At 45.1% G+C, this 23,497-nt stretch overlaps 2 protein-coding genes across 2 annotated transcripts in view; one reads left to right on the forward strand and one right to left on the reverse strand.

Moving 5' to 3' along the window:
• Parp9 (poly(ADP-ribose) polymerase family member 9) overlaps positions 1 to 4,311 on the reverse strand; it is a 39,785-nt gene extending 35,474 nt beyond the window's left edge. Inside the window, exons 1-3 of the mRNA XM_059277566.1 lie at positions 4,186 to 4,311; positions 2,581 to 2,678; positions 577 to 610 (exon numbers count right to left, since the gene is read on the reverse strand). Coding sequence (XP_059133549.1) covers positions 577 to 610; positions 2,581 to 2,595 — 49 coding nt within the window. The 5' untranslated portion in view covers positions 2,596 to 2,678; positions 4,186 to 4,311. The remainder of the gene's footprint in view (positions 1 to 576; positions 611 to 2,580; positions 2,679 to 4,185) is intronic.
• A 2,079-nt stretch (positions 4,312 to 6,390) lies between these two features.
• Dtx3l (deltex E3 ubiquitin ligase 3L) lies at positions 6,391 to 18,696 on the forward strand. The gene is made up of 5 exons (XM_059277135.1): positions 6,391 to 6,654; positions 9,323 to 9,921; positions 11,800 to 13,359; positions 13,844 to 14,061; positions 16,472 to 18,696. The coding sequence occupies exons 1-5, from the start codon at positions 6,471 to 6,473 to the stop codon at positions 16,539 to 16,541; spliced, it is 2,631 nt and encodes an 876-aa protein (XP_059133118.1). The 5' UTR covers positions 6,391 to 6,470; the 3' UTR covers positions 16,542 to 18,696.
• The last annotated feature ends 4,801 nt before the right edge of the window (positions 18,697 to 23,497 follow it).

Raw genomic sequence — 23,497 nt, forward strand, 5'->3', positions numbered from 1 at the left:
GAAAGTGTGCATCCTAAAACAGATTAAATATAGTAATTTACTCCCTTTCTAGTCTGAGCCACCAACAAAGACTTCTGGTGACCTCTCTTACCCGAAAGCAGCCACATCTAAGCAGTTGGTCTCAACTGGCCTGAGCGCTGATGGGAAACCTAAAACGGGCCATCCCTAGAATTAGGCAGGTTGGCTCTTTCAGCTCTTGGTCACCCTTTCTGCCCAGAGAGTAGCGATGTGGACCTTTGATCTCAGCACTCAGAGGCAAAGGCAGGTAGATCTAAGTTTCGGCCAGCCAGATCTACAAAGTGAGACGGTCTTGAACAAACGAACAGAGAAAGAGTCTCCTATCTGCCTACAAGGGAAAAGGGCAGTGGGGACCCTGAGAGAACACGTCTTCAGCTGTCCCAGTGCCTCTGAGGCAGTTCCTCTTCCGAAGCAGGTGCCGGCATCTCCACAGAGCCTGCAGTCACACACCTGAGCCCTTGACGGGGAGACAGTCTCCTTCCGGGCGCCCTCTTCTGCACTGAGGGAAGAGCTGAGCAAAGCCTTTCCTAAGTAAGAGTGAGAGTGAGGAGGTCATACCTGGTCTCTCGGCGTAAGCTGCTGCTCCAGAGCCCTGTGAAAACATGAAAACGGCTCCTTTAAAGGCTTGGAGCTGCAAACGCGGACAAGACCGCCAATACGCGCAGTCTAGGAAGAGGAAGCGCTACTCAAAGCATGGGTTTTCGGGTTGCGGGGTTTGGGGAGGAAATGTTTTGGTTGTTTGTGTGAACCAGAATGAGCCAAAGCTCTCAGACAGGCTCCAATTTCCAAAGTCTTGTGGGGCTTCCCTAGCCAGAAAAGAAACCATGAGGACGTGAGCCTCCCCAGCTGCACCTCCTCACATCTGTAAGGACCCATTTCCGTTTGCCTATTTCATGACACAAATATGAAGTGGGAATTTTCCAGATCTACTCAACAAGGTGCCTTTCTCTACTCCGGTTTTCATTCCTTGCTCACTCCTTACCCATCCTGAAAAAGAACTGCTGATCTGAGTGAAGAAAATCCACACGACATGGAGGTGACCGAGGCTGGGTCTCAGACAACCAGGCTGGCCTCAAACTGACTCTGCACTACCGTGCCCAATTTATGTGATCCTGGAAATTGAACCCAGGGCCATATGCATGTAGGCAAGCCCTTTACCATCTGTGTTACATTCCTAGTCCTGGAGATGACATTAAAAAAAAAAAAGACCATCCATCCCCAAGTTGATTCCGCTAATGAGATAAGTATATTATTTATTATTTTTTTGTTTTGAATTTTGAGACAGGGTTTTATGTAACACAAATTCTAATTTGCCCGATATCCATAATCGGTCTTTTAATAAAAAAAAAAACAAAAAAAAACCTGGAGCCAGATACTGGGGTAAATGTTGAAAGATCAGAAACAAAAAAGGAACAAGCCACTACCACATCTTACCTCTAGGACTCCTTAGCCTGAAAAACCTTCCTCAGCCGAAAAGCTTTAGTTCCTGTCTCCTCACTCCTTACATACCTCTCTCCGCCCAGCCATATCATTTCCTTCTTAGTGCTGGGATTAAAGGCGTGTGTGCTTCCCCGAGCAAAGGCATGAGATCTCAAGTGCTGGGATTAAAGGCATGTGACTGCCAAGTACTGGAATTAAAGCTGTGTGCCACCACTGCCTAACTTGGTTTCTCTCCTAGTCTGAATCAATCTCATGTAATCCAGGGTGGCTTTGAACTCACAGAGATCCACATAGATCTCTGCCTCCTGAGTACTAGAATTAAAGGTGTGTACCACCACTGCCTGGCATCTATGTTTAATCTAGTGGCTTGCTCTGTCCTCTGATCTTCAGGCAAATTTTATTAGGGTACACAATATATCACCACAGTTTTACTCCACAGCACAGGCTGGCCTGTGGTGATTCTTCCACCAACTTCCTAAGTACTGGAATCACAGCTATGATTCCAGGTATGCCACCATATTTAACTATATTAGCATACTCTTGATTTTCCATTTCTCACACAGTACAAGGACAAAACTTAGAAAAAGTTAATATAATTTTATATGTATGGCCGTTTTGCCCGAATATATGTCTGTGTATCACATGTATGCCATGGAGGCCAATAGAGGACATCGGATCCCCTGGAACTAGAGTTACAGACAATGAGTCACCTTGTGAGTGCTGGGAATTGAACTGGGTTCTCTGGAAGAGCAGCCAGTGTTCTCAACCACTAATTCATCTCTCTAGGCCCAAGAGAAAGCTGTGTGAGTTTGGGTATACCACATGCATGTAGAAGCCAACAAAGACTAGAAAGAGGGCATCATATCCCCTGGAACTGGAGTTACAGGCAAGACTGTATGCCACCGTGTGGGTGCTAGGAACCAAACCTAGGTCCTCTACAAGAGCAATATACACTCTTAACCACTGAGCCATCTGCACAGCCCCGAAGAGAAGCTTTTGTTGGGTTAGTAAAACCATGAGGATGCTAGGTGTAACTGAAGGCCCCAGATTTCTTACTGTTATGTGAAGAACTCTTCATGTCATAATTGAACTTCATGACAAAAAAGGTATTTATGTTTTTACCATGTAGGCGGCCATCCTTCAGGTCCCACGTGGGTCTTTAGCTGTTTATACCGTGTTTCCAAGTGTAGTCTGTTGATCCTGGAGATGATGGTCTATTTCTGGGATCAAATACAAAGAATACAATAAGCACTGACCAAAAGGTGAGGGAATTTGTTTGTTTGTTTGTTTTTTATGGTTTTTGAGATAGGATCTCATCATGTTACTCTGGCTGCTCTGGAACTTGCTATGTAGATAAGGCTGGCTTCAAACTCAGATATTTACCAGCTTTTGCCTCCTGAGTGCTGGTATTAAAGGCTTTTAAAGCTGAGGGGATCTTGTAAGACTATATGTAACTCAAATTTCTAAATGGTCTTTTATTAAAAATCCCAGAGCCAGTCGGGCGGTGGTGGCGCATGCCTTTAATCCCTGCACTCGGGAGGCAGAGGCAGGTGGATCTCTATGAGTTCGGGCTACAGAGTAAGTTCCAGAAAAGGTGCCAAAGCTACACAGAGAAATCCTGTCTCAGGGGAAAACAAACAAACAAACAAAACAAAACAAACAAACAAAAAAGAGCCTAATATTAGGGTGAAAGCTGAAAGATCAGAGAAGCAGAGCAAGCCACAGCCACCACCTCTTACCTCACCAACTCCTCAGCCCGAAAGAGCCTCAGCCGATAGGCCTCTAGCGGAATAAACATCCTCAGGCGAAAAGTTCCTGTCTCCTCATGCCTTATATACCTTTCTCTGCTCAGCCATCACTTTCTGAGATTGAAGGAGTGTGTGCTTCTCAAGCAAAGGCATGAGATCTCAAGTGCTGGGACTAAAGGTGTGTGCCACCACTTCCTGGCATCTATGTTTAATCTAGTGGCTGGCTCTGTCCTCTGATCTTCAGGTAAATTTTATTAAGGTACACAATATATCACCACAAATATACCACCAGGCATGGTGGTGCACACCTTTAATCCCAGCACGTGGGAGGCAGAAGCAGGTGGATCTCTGTGAGTTCGAGGCCAGCCTGGTCTACAAAGTGAGTTCCAGGACAGCCAGAGCTACACAGAGTAACCCTGTCTTGGAAAAAAAAAATAAAGTGAGAAGAGGAGGAGGAGGAGGAAGAGGAGGAGGAGGAGGAGGAGGAACAGAAGGGGAAGAAGAAAAGAATATACCATAGGGAAACCTGAAAGAAATTTCTGCTCTTCAGTAGTTTTTCATGTCGACGGTGAGGATGCTCACATCATTTTGCCATTGTCACTGTCTACCACTGAATTCTGGTTCAAGTCCTAACAGAAGTCGGGGAGGGGGTGCTGTAGGGGCTGTAATAGGAAAAACTTTGGGGAGGTGAGACAGGAGTCAGTCCTTGAAGGTGTTGGTGTATTTAGAAAATAGTAACAAAGTGGTGAGACTGGACAAGACATCCAGAGAGCAGCCTATGAGAAGCTATGTGGAGCTCCCCACAGGGTGTTTGAAGACTGAGAAAACTGCCTAACCTTACATGGGGTGTGCTCTGCTGAATCCGTGATGAACAACTCTGACCTAAGGGTATCTAGATGAAAGACGGAAACGCTTCTCATGATTTTAGCCTAGTAGGTAAAAACTAAAGACTATGAACAGACTCATGATTAAAACTTACAGTTGCGGGCTGGAGAGATGGCTCAGAGGTTAAGAACACTAGCTGCTGTTCCAGAGGTCCTGAGTTCAATTCCCAGCACCCATATGGTGGCTCACAACCATCTGTAATGAGATCTGGCTCCCTCTCCTGGCCTGCAGGGATACATACAAACAGAATACTGTATACATAATAAATAAATCTTTAAAAAAAAATACAGTTGCTATCCTTAAGTCTCTGGAGTGATTTATAATGTCTTCACAATAGAAAAATCAGAGCACGGTTGGTCATAAACCTTAAGTTGGATACTAACCGACTGTGGGGACAAGTTCCACCTTGCCTCCAGAGGGCACTGTTGTTTTCACAGAAGAAAGACTGGTAAGGTTCCTAGGAGACTGCCGCTGGGCATCTGTTTTAGAACATGCACTTGTCTGTCCAGAAACAAGCAGACATAAAGCAAAAGTTTCCTTTTTCCTTGTCCTTTTATATAGGCTGCTACCTGGAGGCGTGGCCAGATTTAGGGTCAGTCTGCTCGCCTTAAATGATCCCCAATCAAGAAAACCCTTCACAGCCCAGTGTGATGGCACAACCCTTTAATCCTAGCACTCAGGGAGGCAGAGGCAGGTAGATCTCTGAGTTCACGGCTAGCCTGGTTTACAAAGCCAGTTCCACAACAGCTTAGGGGTGTTACACAGAGAAACCTTGTCTTGAAAAATCAAACAGAAAAAAGAAAATTTCTTGCAAGTACTACCCAGTTAGCTTGGGTTTTAGTTGATTCCAAATGTAATCAAATTGACAACCAAAATTAGCTCACACCTCCTACACCTTCTCCAAGAGTGCCAATCCCTGGTGACTAAGTATTCAAATATATGAACCTAGTAGCCACTAACTTGTATACAAGTTAAACTATGGTGATAAACTTTACAGTTAACACACATAATGCCCGCTGTATTTCTGTTGACACTATAGATTTCATAGACCCTTCTTCTTCCTCTCTCTGACCCATCTCATCTGCTCCCAGGCCTGGGACTGAGGCCTCCAGGACTTCAGACTATAGCTCTCCCAGTTTGGGGTACTTACTGTCCTCCCCTCCCCTCCCCTCACCTTAAAATTCTGGTTGAACTCAGCTCTTTTTTTTTTTTTTTTTTTTTTTTTTTTATTTTGCAATACAATTCAGTTCTACATATCAGCCACGGATCCCCTTGTTCTTCCCCCTCCCGCCCCCCTCACCTTCCCCCCAACCCGCCCCCCATTCCCATCTTCTCCAGGGCAAAGCCTTCCCTGCAGACTGAGATCAACCTGGTAGACTCAGTCCAGGTAGGTCCAGTCCCAGGCCGAGCCAAGGGACCCTGCATAGGCCCCAGGTTTCAAACAGCCGACTCATGCAATGAGCACAGGACCCGGTCCCACTGCCTGGATGCCTCCCAAACAGATCAGGCCAATCAACTGTCTCACCCATTCAGAGGGCCTGATCCAGTTGGTGACCCCTCAGCCATTGGTTCATATTTCATGTGTTTCCGTTCATTTGGCTATTTGTCCCTGTGCTTTATCCAACCTTGGTCTCAACAATTCTCGCTCATATAAACCCTCCTCATTCTCGCTAATTGGACTCCCAGAAATCCACAAAGATACCCCCATAACAGACTGCTGGCAATGGTGGAGAGACAGCCCGAACTCAGCTCTTGAAGGCCCTTGACTTTTGCTTTGTTCACGGGTACCTACTCTTGTGGTCAGGTGCCTGTCTACCTCACTCTCTAGGGACCCTGGCCAGCAAGCAGATCTGTGCTGTTGGCTAACTTAAGGACCCAGAGCAGAAAATTCCTCAAGTGTCCATCTAACAGTTCACAAAGCAGGTAAACGCCCTCAACTTCAAAGAAAGCAGGTTAACTATAACATGAATTCCGAATCGCATCTCAGAAAAACATTAATCATAACAATGGTTTCAAAGAGCACAAACATAGGGAAAACTTTTTACCCCTCTATCCGCTACACACCCGCTTAGGAGGCCTGGCCCTGGGATCCCGGTTCCCGCCACTCTTCCGATTTTGCAAAGAAAGCGATCTGCAACCCCGGAGAAATTACTTCCCCCAAGAGCCCACCGCCCGGGGTACAAACTACTCACCCGGGGCGACAGCCCTAGGAGACCGCTGAGAAAGAAGGAGGAGGTGGCTCTGCGGGGAACAGGGAGGGACCTCCTGGGAAACGAAACTGAAACTTTGCAGCCCTGGTCTCTGGGGCAGGACGCGCCTCTGCTCTGTCCCGGCTGTGCAAAGTCCCGGAGCCCCCACGCCAGCCAGACGCCGACAGCCATGGCCTCCAGTTCCTGCCCGCCGTCCCCGCTACTCGCGCGGCTGCCGGAGGCCATCCCCTGGGCGCACAGGAAGCTAGAGAAATACTTCCAGAGCCGGGCCTCCGGAGGCGGGGAGTGCTCTGTCCAGCCCGTGGGTCCCAGCGCCCCCGACACCTTCGAGGTGAAGTTCCTAGAGAGGGCAGGTGAGCTGGGACAAGGGGACTGGGCCAGGGTCGGGTGCAAAGGCGGACCCTTGCAGGTTTCCAAACAGACCCGTTCATGCTTCCGAGGAGAGCCCACGAGAGTGTGGCACTGCCTGTGGGGGACGCTGTCGCCCATAGACTTCCTCCATCCCACAGTGGGGGAGAGCGCCTTAGATGTGCCCAGCCTCTGACCTGGTTTGGCTGCTTCCTAGGGATACTTTCCATTTGCTCTCCGAGTTGCCCAATTTCCCAGCAGACCGAATTGAGAGGAGAAAAGAAAGTGTGGGGGTGGGGGGTGGGGCGGGGCGGAAACCCAGGGCCCTGTACTAGCTAGGCAAGTGCTCCACCAACCGAGCTACACCCCCAACCACTTTCCTGTTGTAAATAATGATTCCATTGACTTGTTTTTTTAAAGATTACAAAATAATATATGATCGGTTTAAAAAGATACACAATGGAAACATTTTCATGTATTCTTTTCTGTGAATCAGCTAATGCATACACATTTAAATCACTCTAAACTTTTGGATTCTTGGTTTGGCAGGGCTTTCTCCACTTAACAATAAATATTATTCTATGTCATTGAGAGATTTGAGACCATTACAGAAGCACGGGCTTCCCTTCACCCCTTTGAGACAGGGTCTCATGTACCCCTTGGCTGGCCTTGAACTCATCATCCTCCCCACCTCTACCATTTAAGTGCTAGGATTATGGGTGTAAAGTACCATGCCCAGACTAGAAACATGACTTCTAATAACCAAATGATGCTCTACAGTAAAACTTGAGCTGCCTGCTTTTGAGTTCTGAATAACTTCCTCCCATCAACAACCTGCTGTTCCAGAACGCCAGAACCAACTGCTCAGGTCCTCTGTATACTTTTGTTCTTACTGTGAGACAAAACTTTTCCTGGGGGAGACACAACACACACACACACACACACACACACACACACACACACACACACACACACATCTACTCACCTCAGACTCAGATAGGGAGCCCACCACAGACCAAAGGAAAAATACCACCAAAGCCCAGTTTGGTGAACCAATGATTTTTATTGGGGTTACTTACTAGGGTATGGGTAAGGGGTCACTCACAGGAGCAGAAATGACTCACAGACAGCTGCATCCCCAAAGCCCACCCAGCATGGCTGACAGCTCACAAAAGCCGGGAACCTGGAGCACAGTGCACAGCCTGCAGGTGTTGTGTCTCGAGACCCCCAAGCAAGACCACCACAGAGCCAATATCCGATGCAAGTCCAAAGGGGATTATTAAAACAAGCAAGCCGGGGCTTGGTCCGAGTCCAACACTCTGCCTACGCAGGTGAAGGAGGATGGCCCTGAGCTCTCAGAGTGAAGGGTTTTTAAAGGGAAAAATTACAAGCTAGTGGGTACAAGCCTTTGCATTTCAGGGTCATACTTCAGTTAACAGGAACATTTAGCCAAGAGAAGAACTACAGAAGACAAAATACATTTGGAGACTCTCCCAGTACTTTTGGAGATGTTGATGGATTAAGCCTTTGTTTTAGCTATTTCTTGGCCAGCAGCCTACCCACCCTGGGGAAGTGGGGGGGGGGGGAAGGTGGCCTTGATCAGAGTCTTAGCTTGGTGTTTATGTCTCTGGAACTTGGTTCAGCTTTTTATCTTAGTATTACTAGAAATGGAGTTTTCTTTAAAATGGAGTTTGTCTTGCTCTCTCACAGGCAGCTCCACAGGTTGGACAGTGTCCTTTCCAAGTGACTCTGGTCTAAACCTCTTTCAGGCAACTTGGTTGGTTTCTTCCGGGCAGATGGTCTGGTGTCGCCAGTGCAGCTTGGCAGATTCTCTGAGTCTTAACTGCCACTCTGTTCTGCGTGTCTCAGAAGGACTCTCAACAGTCTTTATTGATGACTCCAGCAGGTTAGGCTCTAGTGAATCTGGTCAGTTTCAGGGACTTCCTGAAGCTAGTTTAAGTTGTTTACCTTCCTGCTTTAGGAGCTTCCTTCCCCCACAGGATGGAATGTTTCGATCTGAGGATATTTACACAACGGTCCCACATCCTAAGGTTCACTCACCCAAACAATACAACCTAACATGTATTTCCGTAGTGTTTACCTTGTGTGAGGGATTAAAGCCATCTAGAGATTCTTTTTTTTTTTTTTTTTTTTTGTTTTTCGAGACAGGGTTTCTCTGTGTAGCTTTGCGCCTTTTCCTGGAACTCACTTGGTAGCCCAGGCTGGCCTCGAACTCACAGAGATCCGCCTGGCTCTGCCTCCCAAGTGCTGGGATTAAAGGCGTGCGCCACCACCGCCCGGCCATCTAGAGATTATTAAAAGGTATGGAAGGCCAGTGTGGTGGCACATGCCTTTAATCCCAGTGCTCTGGCGGCAGAGACAGGCAGATGTTTGTGAGTTCAAGGCCAGCCAGGTCTATATAGGGAGTTCCAGAACAGCCAGAACTACATAGTGAGACTCTGTCTCAAAAATAAACAAATTAAAAACAAGCAAACAAAAAGCACATGGGAAAATATGGGTAGCTTGTGTGAAAGTCCTAAGTCCATAAGGGATATCTCTGGATTTTGGTGTCCTTGGAAGTTCCTAGGTCAACCCAGAGAGGACCCTGAGGGTCATCTGTAAATTCTCTCTCATTTCTGTGTGAATGTGTGTGTGTTTAATGTCTCCCTGAAGCTAAGGAGAGAGTACTGGAACAGGAAGAGCACCAGATGTCAATTGATGGCAAACCCGTGCCCATTTTCCTGGAGACCATTAAAAAGCCAGTAGATGACCCAAGCTCCAAACACCCATCTTTGACACAGTCGTCAGCTGAGACACCAAGCTCCAGACCTCCATCTTGGACACAGTCGTCAGCTGAGACACCAAGCTCCAGACACCCATCTTTGACACAGTCGTCAGCTGAGACACCAAGCTCCAGACCTCCATCTTGGACACAGTCGTCAGCTGAGACACTAAGCTCCAGACCTCCATCTTGGACACAGTCGTCAGCTGAGACACCAAGCTACAGACCTCCATCTTGGACACAGTCGTCAGCTGAGACACCAAGCTACAGACACCCATCTTGGACACAGTTGTCAACTGAGACACCAAGCTCCAGACCTCCATCTTTGACACAGTCGTCAACTGAGACACCAAGCTCCAGACCTCCATCTTGGACACAGTCGTCAGCTGAGACACCAAGTTCCAGACACCCATCTTGGACACAGACTCTGGGTGAAGCTCTGTCTGATGAAGAGCCTGTTTCTAACTCTGTTGACGCTATTGTCCAAAAGGTGAGTGTTGACAGAGGAGCTGGCACTGTTTCTACAACTGCCTCTGGTCACCACTTCTGCCTTTTTTGGTCCAGCAGCCTTGTGCCGGGGACTAGCTACAAGCTAGGTGCCGTCTAGGCACTGGGCTACAGAAAAAGTGAATAAACAGGGACAAGATTCCTGTCCTCGTGCAGCCCGTACTGGGGTATGGAGGTACACAGACCATAAGCAAGTAAATGAACTGAGGATAAGTACTTCAAAGACAGAGACATGCTAGAAAATAAAAAGGGGAGTTTTGCCTTAGAGAGGAACAGGGTGAGGGCGTGCACAGGGAAGATGGGAGACCTTCTTGCTGAGGTGACATTTAACCTGAGGCTTAAATGATGAGATGGCACCAGCCATAAAAAAATGCATTCAACAAATAGATAGGGACTGTTTACTATGTGCCAGGCACTGTTGTAGGCGCTGGGGCCAGAGGCACATTGTGAGCCCTTCACATCCAGTAAGGGAAACAAAGAATAGTAAATAGATGTATAATAAAATTCTTTCCAGTGACAAGTGTGGGAAGAAGAAAGGAGACTAAGAGACAACGACAGAGCCACTATCATAAATGGGGTGTGAAAAAAAAAAAACCCAAATGATGCTTCAGCTAAGGAATATGAGTAAATTAAAGGACCTAGCATCGTGGTTTTGTAGTAACATTCTAGGCTGACGGAAGCACACGCATAGGCCTCAGAAGAACTGAAGCTTCAGTGAGGCAAGGGGGGGGAGGGGGAGGCAGTGAGCAGAGGACAAAGCTAGGAACCTGAAAGGGTTTGAGCCTGGTGGTGAGAGACCTGGATTGCATTTTTTTATATTTTAGGTATATGAGTGCTCGCTCTATCTGTATGCACGACTTTATGCCAGAAAAGAGCGTCAGATCCCACTATAGATAGTTGTGGGAGCTGAACGCAGGACCTCTGGAAGAGCAGCCGGTGCTCTTAACCACTGAGCCGGCTCTCCAGCCCCTGGATTGCATTTGTAAAGAATCCATCTGGCTGCTGGGTTGAAGCCCAGGTATAGGACGGGGCCAGGCTGCAAGGTCAGAGTCTGTAGTGGGCCAGGTGGATGACGACAATGACCCAGACTCTAGAGGGTCCTGACAGGAGAGGGACAAAGAGGCTGAGTTTTGGAAACATCTTGAAGCTCTAATCTAGAGAAAGAATGCTCTGTGTGGATTAAAGCTCATCTGCAAAAACCTTGAGGGAACAAATCATCAGACATTTTGCTTTTATATTACATTCAATATGCCTATATCCTTTTTATCCAACTCTGGTATTTCTGTTGAGTCACTAAACTTCTAAAAACCAAGGTCTAAAAGGACTTAGTAACTTTGCATGAGTTAAGTGTTTTAAGGGGTTTTCTTGAAGTAAGAGGGTAAGTGAGAAAAAAAGAAAAAAGCATATTGACATGGGGTGGGGCCGAGAATCTTCCTTGGATGTAGAGCTACCTAACTCTTTCTTGAGGACCACAGCAACTTCATGGAGAGCAGCGATGCCTTATCTCCACCCTTAGTCTCCAAGGTCAAGCTAATGGTAGCTCTAGACACAGATCTCTTGGGCACAGAGTTTTAGAAAATGTTCGTGCCCAGGCTTCACTGCAAACAAGTTCTATGAGCCTCTTCAATGAGCCCTGGCCTGGACTTTCTTTGTTTAATTCACCTTTAAACTCCCCCAAGGTGAGTCCAGTGTGCAAACAGGGCTGGCAAGCCTGGCTCGTAGCAGACTGCACTTCTCAGAGGATTTAAAGGAGTCAGCCCATGCTAAGAAAAAGTCATTTGTGTAGTTGCTGGGGGTCTTCCTGAAAATGGGGTTGATATCCGAGAGATCTTATTTGTACCTGTGCCTTTTAAACTTTCAGATCTTCCTGGCTGTGACTGCTGAGCTGAACTGTGAACTGTTCTCCAAAGAGCAGAGGGCACGCATAGCCGCCGTCTGCCCTGGCGTTAGAAGCGTGGAGGGTGATGACGGAATTGCGAAGGTGTGTGGCAGCTTCAGAGATATTGAGAAGATACATCACTTTTTGAGCATGCAGCTTTTGGAAAGTGGGCAGAAACAGAAGTACCCCCCACAAAAATACCCCCCTTCTGATGTGGAGAGAGAGCCACCCAACCAGCAAGACCGGGTCAGAGGCTTTTCCTCTTCGGAACCAAAAGCCAAGTTAGAAGATGTTTTTGAGAACTGTTTTGAAGTTTCCGTGCTTCTCCTTGAATATTTCAGACATGCCTGTCCTGGTAGAATACAGTCCTTAGAGAAAAAATTTGGGGTAAACATTGAAATCCAAGATAGTGCTCCCGACATGGTCTCTGTACGCTTCACACCCAGACAATCAGACAACTTAAACTTAGAAGCAGCTTGTGAGTCTTTTGTCAAAGATTTTCAGAAATGCACCCAAGCTCTGAAGCAAGATTGTGTCTCTTTAGAGGACCCTCAGAAAGCAAAGGAACTCAGACAAGAGTTGAGTCGCTGCTTTCCAAAGCTCCTGATAAAGGGGCAGGGGGAAACGCTAACTCTCCTCGGCTCTCAAGCTGACATCTCAGCCGCCACAGAAAAAGTCTCCCAAACTTCCCTCAAGACACCTGTGAAAATAATGGCGTCTGGTTACAGGACAGGGATTGAAGTTGATTCGACTCACTTTAAGCTTCTAAAACCTGAACTGCTCCAGGAAATCTCAGAGATAGAGCAGAAGTATAACACCTGCAGCAAAATCCAGGAGAAAAGCCAGAAAACCTGCATCCTATTTGACACCAAGGATAAGGAGGTTGACCTGTCTGTGCACTCTTATACAAGTTTCACTGACGCCTTCCAACATGCCACGTGCCAGCTAAGGACAGAAGTCCTGCCGCTGAAACACTTGGGCAAGGGGAAAGCTCACTTACATAAGACCAAGTTTGTTGATGACTTAAAAAAAAAGCACCCAAGTGTACACTTCGTGATATCTCAAGAGTCATTGACTTTGATTGGTTTGCCGAATCAGCTTGCGCAGGCAAAGCAGTATGTCTTCAAAAGAGTGGGACTGTCCCCATCATCTGGAGAGAAATTAAATGGGGATCGTGAAACACCCATGGATATCGACAGGGATGACTCACATTCGGCTTCACCTCCTCCCAGCGGCTCTGCAGATAGCTCTGGGGCCTTGAAGGAGAAGAGCGAAGAAGACGACTGTGCCATCTGCATGGAAACCATTAGCAACAAGCAGGTGCTCCCTAAGTGCAAGCATGAATTCTGCACCTCCTGTATCACCAAAGCCTTGTCAATCAAGCCTGTCTGTCCCGTGTGTCAGACTTCCTACGGTATCCAGAAAGGGAACCAGCCAGAAGGAGGAACCATGACTTCCAGCACGTTAAGACAGCCCCTTCCAGGTTATGACGACTGTGGCACAATTGTGATTCAATATAATATGAAAAGTGGCATCCAAACAGTAAGTGTGCCTGCAGAATGTGAGCTTCTTTTTGCTATGCTAGAATGACCAGCGCCCAAGGGGTCGTCCTGAAGCCTCTTAAATAATGATTTTCCCAGGAAATCATTCTGTGATTGTGGGTAGGGACATAATAGATAGAGGCAAAGTTCATATTGTTTGCTTACAATTCACATGCTTTTAAAACTAGTTTCACCGTGTTGGGGACTGAACCCAGCATCTTGTGCATACCAAGCAAGCACTACTGAGCTACACCTCTAGCCTTTCATGTCTTTTTTAAAGGTAAAGATCATATGTTAGGATGGGAGGAGTTGGGTAGCTAGTGTCATTTGAAGAGAACTGTGAATTATTCAGAATATGAGCAAAACAGTATATATATATATATATTTTGCTTTCAATAGGCTTCAACTCCAGTGAACACACCTTTAGAATAATAAAATTCAGAGGCATACCATTTTTTATATAACATTTTCTTTTCTTCATACAGAATGAGCACCCAAACCCAGGAAAGCCCTATCCTGGAACACATCGAACAGCATACTTGCCTGATAATGAAGAGGGAAGAAAGGTCTTGGATCTGCTCCGAGAAGCCTTTCGAAAAAGGCTGATTTTCACAATAGGGTACTCTCGAGTAACAGGAGCCTCGGATGTCATTACATGGAATGACATCCATCACAAAACATCCACGTTTGGAGGGCCAGAAAAGTAAGAGCCTTTTGAAATGTAATGGTTGCTGAACAAAGTATAGGGTTTTTAAATGCTGCAGTTTGAGGCTGTGGGTGTGAAAAGACGTTCTAGCAGTAGATGTTAGCCCTGTATCTTCAGGTTACTGTTGCTCTGATGACCAAAAGCAGCTTGGGGAAGAAAGGGTTTATTTGGCTGACATACCCTGAATCAGAGTCACTGAGGGAAGACAAGGCAGGAACTCAAACAGGGCAGGAACCTAAAGGCAGGAACTAATGCAGAGGCCATGGAGGAGTGCTGCTTACTGGCATACTCCCCATGGCTTGCTCAGCCTGCTTTCTTATAGAACCCAGGACCACCAGCCCAGGGGTGGCACCACTGACAATAGGCTGGGTTCTTCCCACATCAATCACTAAATTAAGAAAATTCGCTACAGACATGCCAACAGCCCGATCTTAGGGAGGCAGTTTCTCTGTGTAACCCTGGCTGTCCTGGAACTCACTTTGTAGATCAGGCCAGCCTACCTCTGTGCTAAGATTAAAATTGTGTGCCACCACCACCCCAGGAGGAACTTTCTCAATTGAGGTTCCCTCCTCTCTGATGACTCCAACTTGTGTCAAGATGACATAAAATTCTAGACAACGCACATAGTAAAATACTAATCCATAATGATAATTTCAAAGACAAAAAAATTGGTCCCAGCCAGGCAGTGGTGGTGCATGCCCTTAATCTCAGAATTTGAGAGGCAGAGGCAGGTAGAACTTTGAGATTGAGGCCAACAGAGGGAGTACCAGGACAGCCAGGGATATGTGGAGAAACAGTCTTGAAAATAAGAAATTGGTCCCCCCCCAACCTTCTACTCTACCTTTCTATTTTATTTTTATTATTATTATTATTATTATTATTATTATTATTATTATTATTTTGGTTTTTCGAGACAGGGTTTCTCTGTGTAGCTTTGGAGCCTATCCTGGAACTCACTCTGTAGACCAGGCTGGCCTCGAACTCGCAGAGATCCACCTGCCTCTACCTCCCAAGTACTGGGATTAAAGGCGTATGCCACCACCCCGGCCTCTACTCCACCATTCTTAAGGTGTGACTTGGTTATTAAATTTTGTATCAAAGCTGGACAGTGGTAGTGCATGCCTTTAATCCCAGTACTCAGGAGGCAGAGGCAGGCGGATGTCTGAATTTGAGGACAGCCTGGTTTACAGAGTAAGTTCCAGGACAGCCAGCCAGGGCTATGCAGAGAAACCTTGTCTTGACAAAAAAATAAATAAATAAAAAGGGTATTTCAGAATCCAAGATGAATGGTATCCAAGTTGATTTAATTTAGGCTTTCATATCGATTTGAAAGGTAGATCCTAGGAATGATATTTGCTTTGACTTTTTTTTTTTTTGATGTATTTATTTTTATGTACATTAGTGTTTTGCCTACATTTATGTCTGTGTGAAGGAGTCAGATCCCCTGAAGTTACAGACAGGTGTAAGCTGCCATGTGGGTGTTGGGAATTGAACCTGGGTCCTCTAGAAAAGCAGCCTGTGCTCTTAACCACTGAGCCATCTCTTCAGCCCTGCTTTGATTTCTTTTTTTTTTTTTTTTTTTTTTTTTTTGGTTTTTCGAGACAGGGTTTCTCTATGTAGCTTTGCACCTTTCCTGGAACTCACTTTGTAGACCAGGCTGTCCTCGAACTCATAGAGATCCACCTGGCTCTGCCTCCCGAGTGCTGGGATTAAAGGTGTGCACCACCACCGCCCGGCCTTGATTTCTTTTAAGGTCATCTTACTCTCCTCCCTCACTCCCGTCTTCCCACCGGTCCACAGAGATGCTGAACTCACACGGCTGATACATGGTAGAAAAAAAAGTCTTAGTTATAAAGAGTCCTAAGATGGAGGCGGGGAGATGTATTCCAGGAAATCTGAAATCTGATTCTACCTTATAAGACTCAGAATTCCTGTACTCGTGGCATCCAAAAGAAATATATCCTGAGACCTTTTCAAATCTCTCAATTTGAAAATCCGACTATCATACGATTACCTTTTCGGTAGAATATGGCATTTATAACATTACGTGCATCAGTGCTTAGAATAAGCTAAGAATATGAGCAATCTGGCTGAAAAACAGATGCTGGTCAGTCAGCTGGGCACTTAGGTGACTAGATACCGGTCACTGTCTGGATTGCCTGAGGGTGTAGGAACCCAGAATACTAGATGCTAAAATGCAAATTGTACAGATTTTGTTGTTGTTGTTGTTTTGAGACGGGATCTCACTGTGTGGCCCAGGCTGGCCTCAACCTCACAGAGATCTGACTGCTGTCACCCTCTGAGTGCTGGGATTAAAGGCCTGTGCCACCACACCCGGCTGTTGTACAGAGTCTTAAGAATTATTTGGGGAAAAAAAACTAAAGGGATTCTTTTTTTCTTCATGCAGTTTTGGCTACCCTGATCCTAATTACCTGAAACGTGTCAAGGAGGAGCTGAAAGCGAAAGGAATTGAGTAAGGAAAGCGCTGAGAAGATGTCTGTCCACTTTCCAAAGAAGTGTGTCAGGAGGTCGTGTTAGTACAGGCCTAACTCTTTTTAGAAAACTATAGCGTTTTTTTTGTGTTAAGTAGATGTAGTTTCTATAAAAAGCAGAAGTCTGCTTGCCAGTCATTTCTAGAGTGTTACTGTTTCATGGAAGGCAAAATATAAAGGGCATGGGCTGGGGAGGTCATCCATAAGGTGTGAAGACATGAGCTCAGATCAGCAGCAGCCATGCAAAAGCTAGTATGATGGCATACGCTTGTAATCTTAGCACTGGTGAGTGGAGACAGGAGGATTCCTGGAGCGTACTGGCCAGCTAGTCTAGCCCAAACCATGAGCTCCAGGTTCACTGAGAGACCTTGTCTCAAGAAATCGGGTGCATGGGAGCATGATGGCACATGCCTTTAATGCCAGTACTCGGGAGGCAGAGGCAGGCGATTTCTGTGAGTTCCAAGACAGCCTGGTCTACATAGACCAAGTTCCAGGACAGCCAGGGCTACATGGTGAGACCCTGTCTCAAAACAAACAAAATAAATATGAGGTGGACAGAAATAAAGACATCTAGCATCACCCTCTGGCCGCCATATGCACCTACACACACGAGTACACATGTGTGTGCTCCACACACACATATGCACATACACACACAGAGAGAAAAGTTTTAGAAAGGAAAAAGATAAGGGATTTCAAATTTTTGCTGAGGAAGTCTGATCTCATTCTTGTGTTATGGTTGGGATGCTGACTAGTATGAAATCATCTTCTGTGTCTTTCACTTGAACCACTGGCAACTAATTGAACCTCTCCAGTTTTTTGTTTCGCTTGAGACAGGGTCTCACTGTGTAGCTCTTGAACTTGCCTTGCAGACCAGATTGGTCTTGAGTTTAGATCTGCCTGCATCAGCCTCCTGAGTGCTGGGATTAAAGACATGTGCTACATGCCCGGTTATATTTGTTTGTTTGGGGGTTTTTGTTGTTGCTTTTTGTTTTTGATTGGTTTGGTTTTGGTGTTGGGACTTAAACCCAAGGTCAATAAGTTCCATCCCAAGACCTTTGATCCTGTTCCATGGCCATCTTTAGTAGTACATTAGTTGTTTGCATTTTAATCCCTTCCTGGACAAGTAAAACCCTTGTGTAAATGGGAAATTTAAAAACAAGATTGCCTAGGAAAGACCAACTTCCTTCCCTACCCACAGCAAGAAATGTGTCCAGGAGGTAGACAACTTTTGATAATACATAGAACAAGAAGAGTCTTGTTTTTTTTAGGATACTGAGCCTAGTAGACAGTTGGTAAAATGTGTGTTTGTGGCCTGACTCAGGTGGCTAGTAGCTCAGCAAAGGGATGCGCACATGAAAAGATTTGCTCCTCAAATCACTGGCAAAAGCAGAACTGGGTACCTTGGCATTCATTTGGCAAACAGTTTCTTACTCCAACAGGTATTGGTTAGACTCTGGCCAGGCCTTTATCATAGGCGCTACTCTTCACCGATCCTTGGAATCTGCCCTAAAGGGTGCCCTTGTCTTGCCACGGAAGTGCAACGTGTTTTTCACATTTTACCCCAACATTATGTTGTACATTTTGAATATGTTCTGTTTCAAATTTTAACAGATAAATAACCGTGCCTTAGGTTAGCATTTTCTAATAACTGCTACCTGAAATGTAGTAATTTTTTGTTTTGTTTTTTTTGGGGGGGGTTGTTTGTTTTTGTTTTTTGTTTTTTGTTTTTCTTTTTTGGTTTTTCAAAGTTTCTTGTTTCTTAATCCTTTGACTGAATCCCACCAATTTGTGTTATCTCTCTCATGGTATTTTTAGTCCTTTCCCTGGACATGAGTGAAGGAGAGAATTAAACATACTTTAGAGTCCGTATGGCATGTCACAGTACACTGTAAGCGGTCCTCCAAAACAGAAAAAAATCACAGTACACAGTGATCTGGTGATCTGTGTTACAACTGCTCTCCAAAATGGTAGATGACATGTCTTGAACTTTTCCTTAAGACACACATAAAAAACATTTAGGCCAGATAATAATAGCAAGCATTTATTGAGTACTTATTCTGCATGTACTTTACATGTTGATGTGATCAATACAATTAGTAGCTTTAGTCTTTGAACCGAAAATTGATGTGCAGAGAGTATTAGTAACATAATTAGTAAATGGAAGTGCTAACTTTTACCTTAGTCTCGGTTTTTGTTTTTTTTTGTTTTGTTTTGTTTTTTGTTTTTGAGACAGGCTCTCATGTAGCCCAGACTGGCCTCTTCCTTTGTAGCCAAGGCTGTTCTTGAACTCTGACCTTCCTGTCTTACCTCCTACCCAAGTTCTTGCGTATATCCTGGGCTGATCTTTGTTGCTGGTTTTTCTTTTGCTCTTTTACTCTTTGGGGGGGCCCATCACCCAGCTCCCAAATAATCACATGGAGATTTATTCTTTGTTATGAGTGCCCAGTCTTAGCTTGGCTTATTTTTAGCCAGCTTTTCTTAAATTACCCAGTCTACCTCTTGCCTCTGGGCTTTTACCTTTTTCTATTTCTGTATATCTTTTCTTTCCTTCTTATTCTGTGTCTGGCTATCTGGCCCCTGACATCCTCCTCTCCTCCTTTTCTCACTCCCTGATCTCTCTTTCTAGATTTCTCCTCCTATTTATTCTCTCTGCCTGGCAACCCCACCTATCCTTTCCCCTGCCTCGCTATTGGCTGCTCAGCTCTTTATTAGACCAATCAGGTGTTTTAGACAGGCAAAGTAACACAGCTTCTCAGAGTTAAACAAATGCAACATAGAAGAATGCAACACATCTTTGTATCATTAAACCAATGTTCTCCAACATAAATGATTGTAACACATCTTCAACAAATATTCCACAACAAATCTCTCAGGATCTGCCTTCCTCAGCCTCCCGAGTGCACGGATGCACCACTATGTCTCACTTCTAGATCCAGCTTTAGACCTTCTACTGTTGATGCTTCACCACGTTTTTAATCATTAAGACTAACTGACCATTTTCTGTCTTCTAATCTAGTAGTTAAATTTACTCCAAAGAAGCAAAAAAGTTGGTTTCTGTTTAGTTCTGGATCTTGCATTTCATCACATGTGCATAGGCAAATTCCATATGGTGTGAGTGCTTAATGGCATTTGGATTGCTGCTTTTGCAAGGTGTTATTATCTTCCTTAAATAAACTAGATCCTTATTTACAACAGATTGTGTGGCTTCCTCATTTCTCATTACTTTTTCCTTAGGTTGGAATTCTGAATGTTTCCTTTGACACGCATGGTATACAGTGGTGTGTGAGCATTTTGGGTTGATTCATAGACTACACTTTTGATTGCAAAAAATCATATTTCTCAGTATTTTTCCTGTCTAGTGAATACAGGTTGTTATAGAGACAGAAGTAGACCATGGGGACAGTGAGATGGGTCAGAGGGTAAAGGTGCTTGCTGCCAAGTTTAACAACCTGAGTTTGATGCCTGGAACCCACATAGTGGAAGGAGAGGACCAGCTCCTGCAAGGTGTCTCTGACTGCTGCGTGCATGTCATGGCACACACACCCCAACAAATAAAGGATTTTTCCTTTTGTTTCATCCTGATGTGTAGGAGTGTTTTGCTTACCTGTATTGCGTGCACTGCATATAGACAGTGTCTTCAGAGATCAGAAGAGGGTGTCTGGATCTCCTGGAACTGGAGTCACAGACAGTTGAGAGCTATCATGGAAGCTGGGAGTGGAACCCAGGCCCTCTACCAGAGCAACAAGCCCGGAGCCATCGCTCCACCCAATAAATGCTGTTGTCCTTTTAAGTAGGCTACAGGTTTCATCTTTTCGAATTATAGAAAGCATATTTAGTCTCCTATCAAACCTATTACCCTGTCCTTGCTTACTGAGCACCAGCAGCAGATTAGGGGCACTCTCCTCTGCAAAGGAAAAATAATTTTAAAAAATCAAGATAGATAGAAGTTAGGAGGAAAATCAAACTATTATTTTACTTTCTTATTCTTTTTTTTGAGATAGGGTTTCTCTGGAACTTTCTTATTCTTATCTCACTGGTTTGGAGCTGTTGCTGCTTTGATCTCTATAAGGGAGTTTATTTAACATTATTATTATTTGTAGTAGTTAGCAGTAGTAGAAGTAGTAGTTAGCATTGTTATTATTAGTAGTAGTATTTAGTATTATTAGTAGTAGTATTCAGTAGTAGTATCTAACATTAATAGTAGCATTTAGCATTATTACTACTAGTGGGAATATTTAGCATTATTACTAATAATATTTAGCATTATTATTAGTAGTAGTAGTAGTATTTAGCATTAGTAGTTTTTAACATTATTACTAGTAGTCATATTTAGCATTATTATTACTAGTGGTTGTATTTTGCATTACTATTAGTAGCAGTATTTAGTGTTATTGTTAGCAGTATTATTTAGCATTGTTAGTATTATTTAGCATTATTAGTAGTAATTGTAGTAGTATTTAGCATCATTATTACTAGTGATGGTAGTAGTATTTAGCATTAGTAGTAGTAGTTAAGCATTATTATTAGTATTTCGCATTATTTGTAGCAGTAGTATTTAGCACTATTAGTAGTAGTACTTAAGAATTATTAGTAGTAGTACTTAAGCATTAGTAGTAGTAGTAGTAGTAGTAGTATTTAGCATTGTTATTAGTAGTAGTACTTAAGCATTAGTAGTAGTAGTAAATTTAGCGTTATCATCATTATTAGTAGTAGTAATAGTAGTGTTTAGCACTAGTAGTAGTAGTAGTAATATGGAGTTCGGGACCCCCAGGAAAAGACCACCGACTCAATCAGGATTATAATTAGTTAAACATATTAAAACTGCTGCTTGCAGGACAGCAATCTCTGAGCAGAACTTGAGATTGCCATACAAAGTGAGAGTGAGGGAAGAAGGGTCTTTACAGGTGAAAACCACAAGAAGACCTTGAGTGTCTGCACAAGAAAGCCAAGAGCTGTTCTACTCTGCCAAGATTAGGTGGTCAAGGCGACCTCGAAATAGCCTTGAATGTCTGCGTATGTAGGTTACCGAAGTCAAAAAAGCAGTAAATCATATCATAACATGTAGACAGTAATTGCTGTACATTTCTGGATGGGAGTCACCGAGTCAGGATTACTAGTAACTTATCTTCCAGGGACTGGAGTTGGAGACAATGGCTAGTGGGTATCAAGGTGGATGCCTAACATAAAGTGGAGTTTCTTTAGCCATCACAGTGCTAGTGTTTTAATTGATTGGGTCCTGAGGCCTCTGAAACACAGTTACTGGGGCCAAGATGAAGATACTATTCGCAAGCTCAAGGCAGTGAATATAAAGAGAGAGACAGCAGCCAAGACAGGAGCATCACACCCCTTCCTGTTACCACCAGGCTGCCACCTCACCAGCCCTGGAGGAGACACAGCAGGCCACCTGGCAGCTCTGTTTGTGGTGGTATTGTGTTCACCAAAATATTGTGCACCCTAATAAACTTATCTGGGGTCAGAGACAGAACAGCCACAATATTAAACTTAGAGGATAGGCAGTGGTAGCACACGCCTTTAATCCTGGCATTCCAGAGGCAGAAATCCATGTTTCAAGGATACAGCCAAGCATGGTGACTCACGCCTTTAATCCCAGGGAGTGGTGGTAGAAAGCAGAAAGGTATATAAGGCGTGAGGACCAGAAACTAGAGGCATTTGGCTGGTTAAGCTTTCAGGTTTCTAGCAGCACAGTTCAGCTGAGACCCATTCTGGATGAGGACTCAGAGGCCACCAGTCTGAGGAAACAGAACCAGCTGAGGATCCGGCAAGGTGAGGTAGCTGTGGCTTGTTCTGTCTCTCTGATCTTCCAGTTCACCCCAATACCTGGCTCCAGGTTTGATTTTATTAATAAGAACTTTTAAGATTCCTGCTACATCTGTTGACTTGGTAGCTGAGCTGGAAAGGACCCCAGGAGTCAACTGTAGGTGCCTCGTTTTCTAGTGGAGGGAGCTCAGATCTATTTCCCAGTAAAACACGAGTCGCTGTGAAATACACGCTTATTTACTATAGTCCTGGTGGTACCGTTGGCTCCTCCCTCTCCAACACCACCCCCCCCACCCCCCCACCCCCTCACTCCCCCCCCCCACCCCCCCCCCCCACCCCCCACCCCCCACCCCCCACCCCCGCTCTCCACCGCTACTGGTCCCACCCCTTCTTAGAGCTCAGGTTTCCCTGTAGTTGGCTTCCTCATCGTTCTCTCTCCTGGATGACTGGAATACACTCAGAGACCCTGGCTCCTCATCGTTCTCTCTCCTGGATGACTGGAATACACTCAGAGACCCTGGCTCACCTCTTCTTCCTGCTTCACTACCACCACCCCCTTTTAAAGTGTATATTATTTGCACAAAAATGATGGCTTTTCGTAGATGTTTCATACAGTGCACTTGGATCATCCTCACCATCACCCTTGGTCCTCTCTGGTCCTCATGTCCACCTCCTGACATGGGGTATTTGTCTTTCTGAGTTCAAGTTACTTTGATCAACACGGTGATCTCCAAGTCCCTGCACACCCACAGCCACGGCAGCACGGGTCACCAAAGCCACCTCATGGAATTAGCCTAGGTGCCCATCACTGGGTGAATGGATAAGGAAAACGGGCTTCTCAGGGTTGGAGAGATAGCTCAGCAGTTCAGAGTACTTACTGCTCTTGTAGAGGATCACTCAGTTTTCAGTACCCGCTTGGTGGCTCAGATGTGTCTGTGACTCCAGTTGCAGGAGATCTGACACCTTTTTCTCTGAAGACCAGGCTGCCCTTGAGCTCAAGAGGTCTGCCTGCTTCTGCCTCTGGAGTGCTAGGAATCAAAGGCCCTGACACCCTCTTCTGATCTCCATGGGCACCAGGCACACACATGGTGCACATACACACATGGCAGGTAATACTCATCCACATAAAAATAAAAAGATTGTAAAATGGGCCCGGCGGC

The sequence above is a fragment of the Peromyscus eremicus genome, chromosome 12, assembly GCF_949786415.1.
Source record: "Peromyscus eremicus chromosome 12, PerEre_H2_v1, whole genome shotgun sequence".
Lineage (NCBI taxonomy): Eukaryota > Metazoa > Chordata > Mammalia > Rodentia > Cricetidae > Peromyscus > Peromyscus eremicus.

Bases quoted from the DNA above. Each gene is read 5' to 3' on its own strand.
- Dtx3l (XM_059277135.1), top strand. From the start codon at position 6,471: ATGGCCTCCAGTTCCTGCCCGCCGTCCCCGCTACTCGCGCGGCTGCCG. The intron at 6,655-9,322 runs GTGAGCTGGGAC...GTCTCCCTGAAG, and splicing joins GAAGTTCCTAGAGAGGGCAG to CTAAGGAGAGAGTACTGGAA. The intron at 13,360-13,843 runs GTAAGTGTGCCT...TTCTTCATACAG, and splicing joins TGAAAAGTGGCATCCAAACA to AATGAGCACCCAAACCCAGG.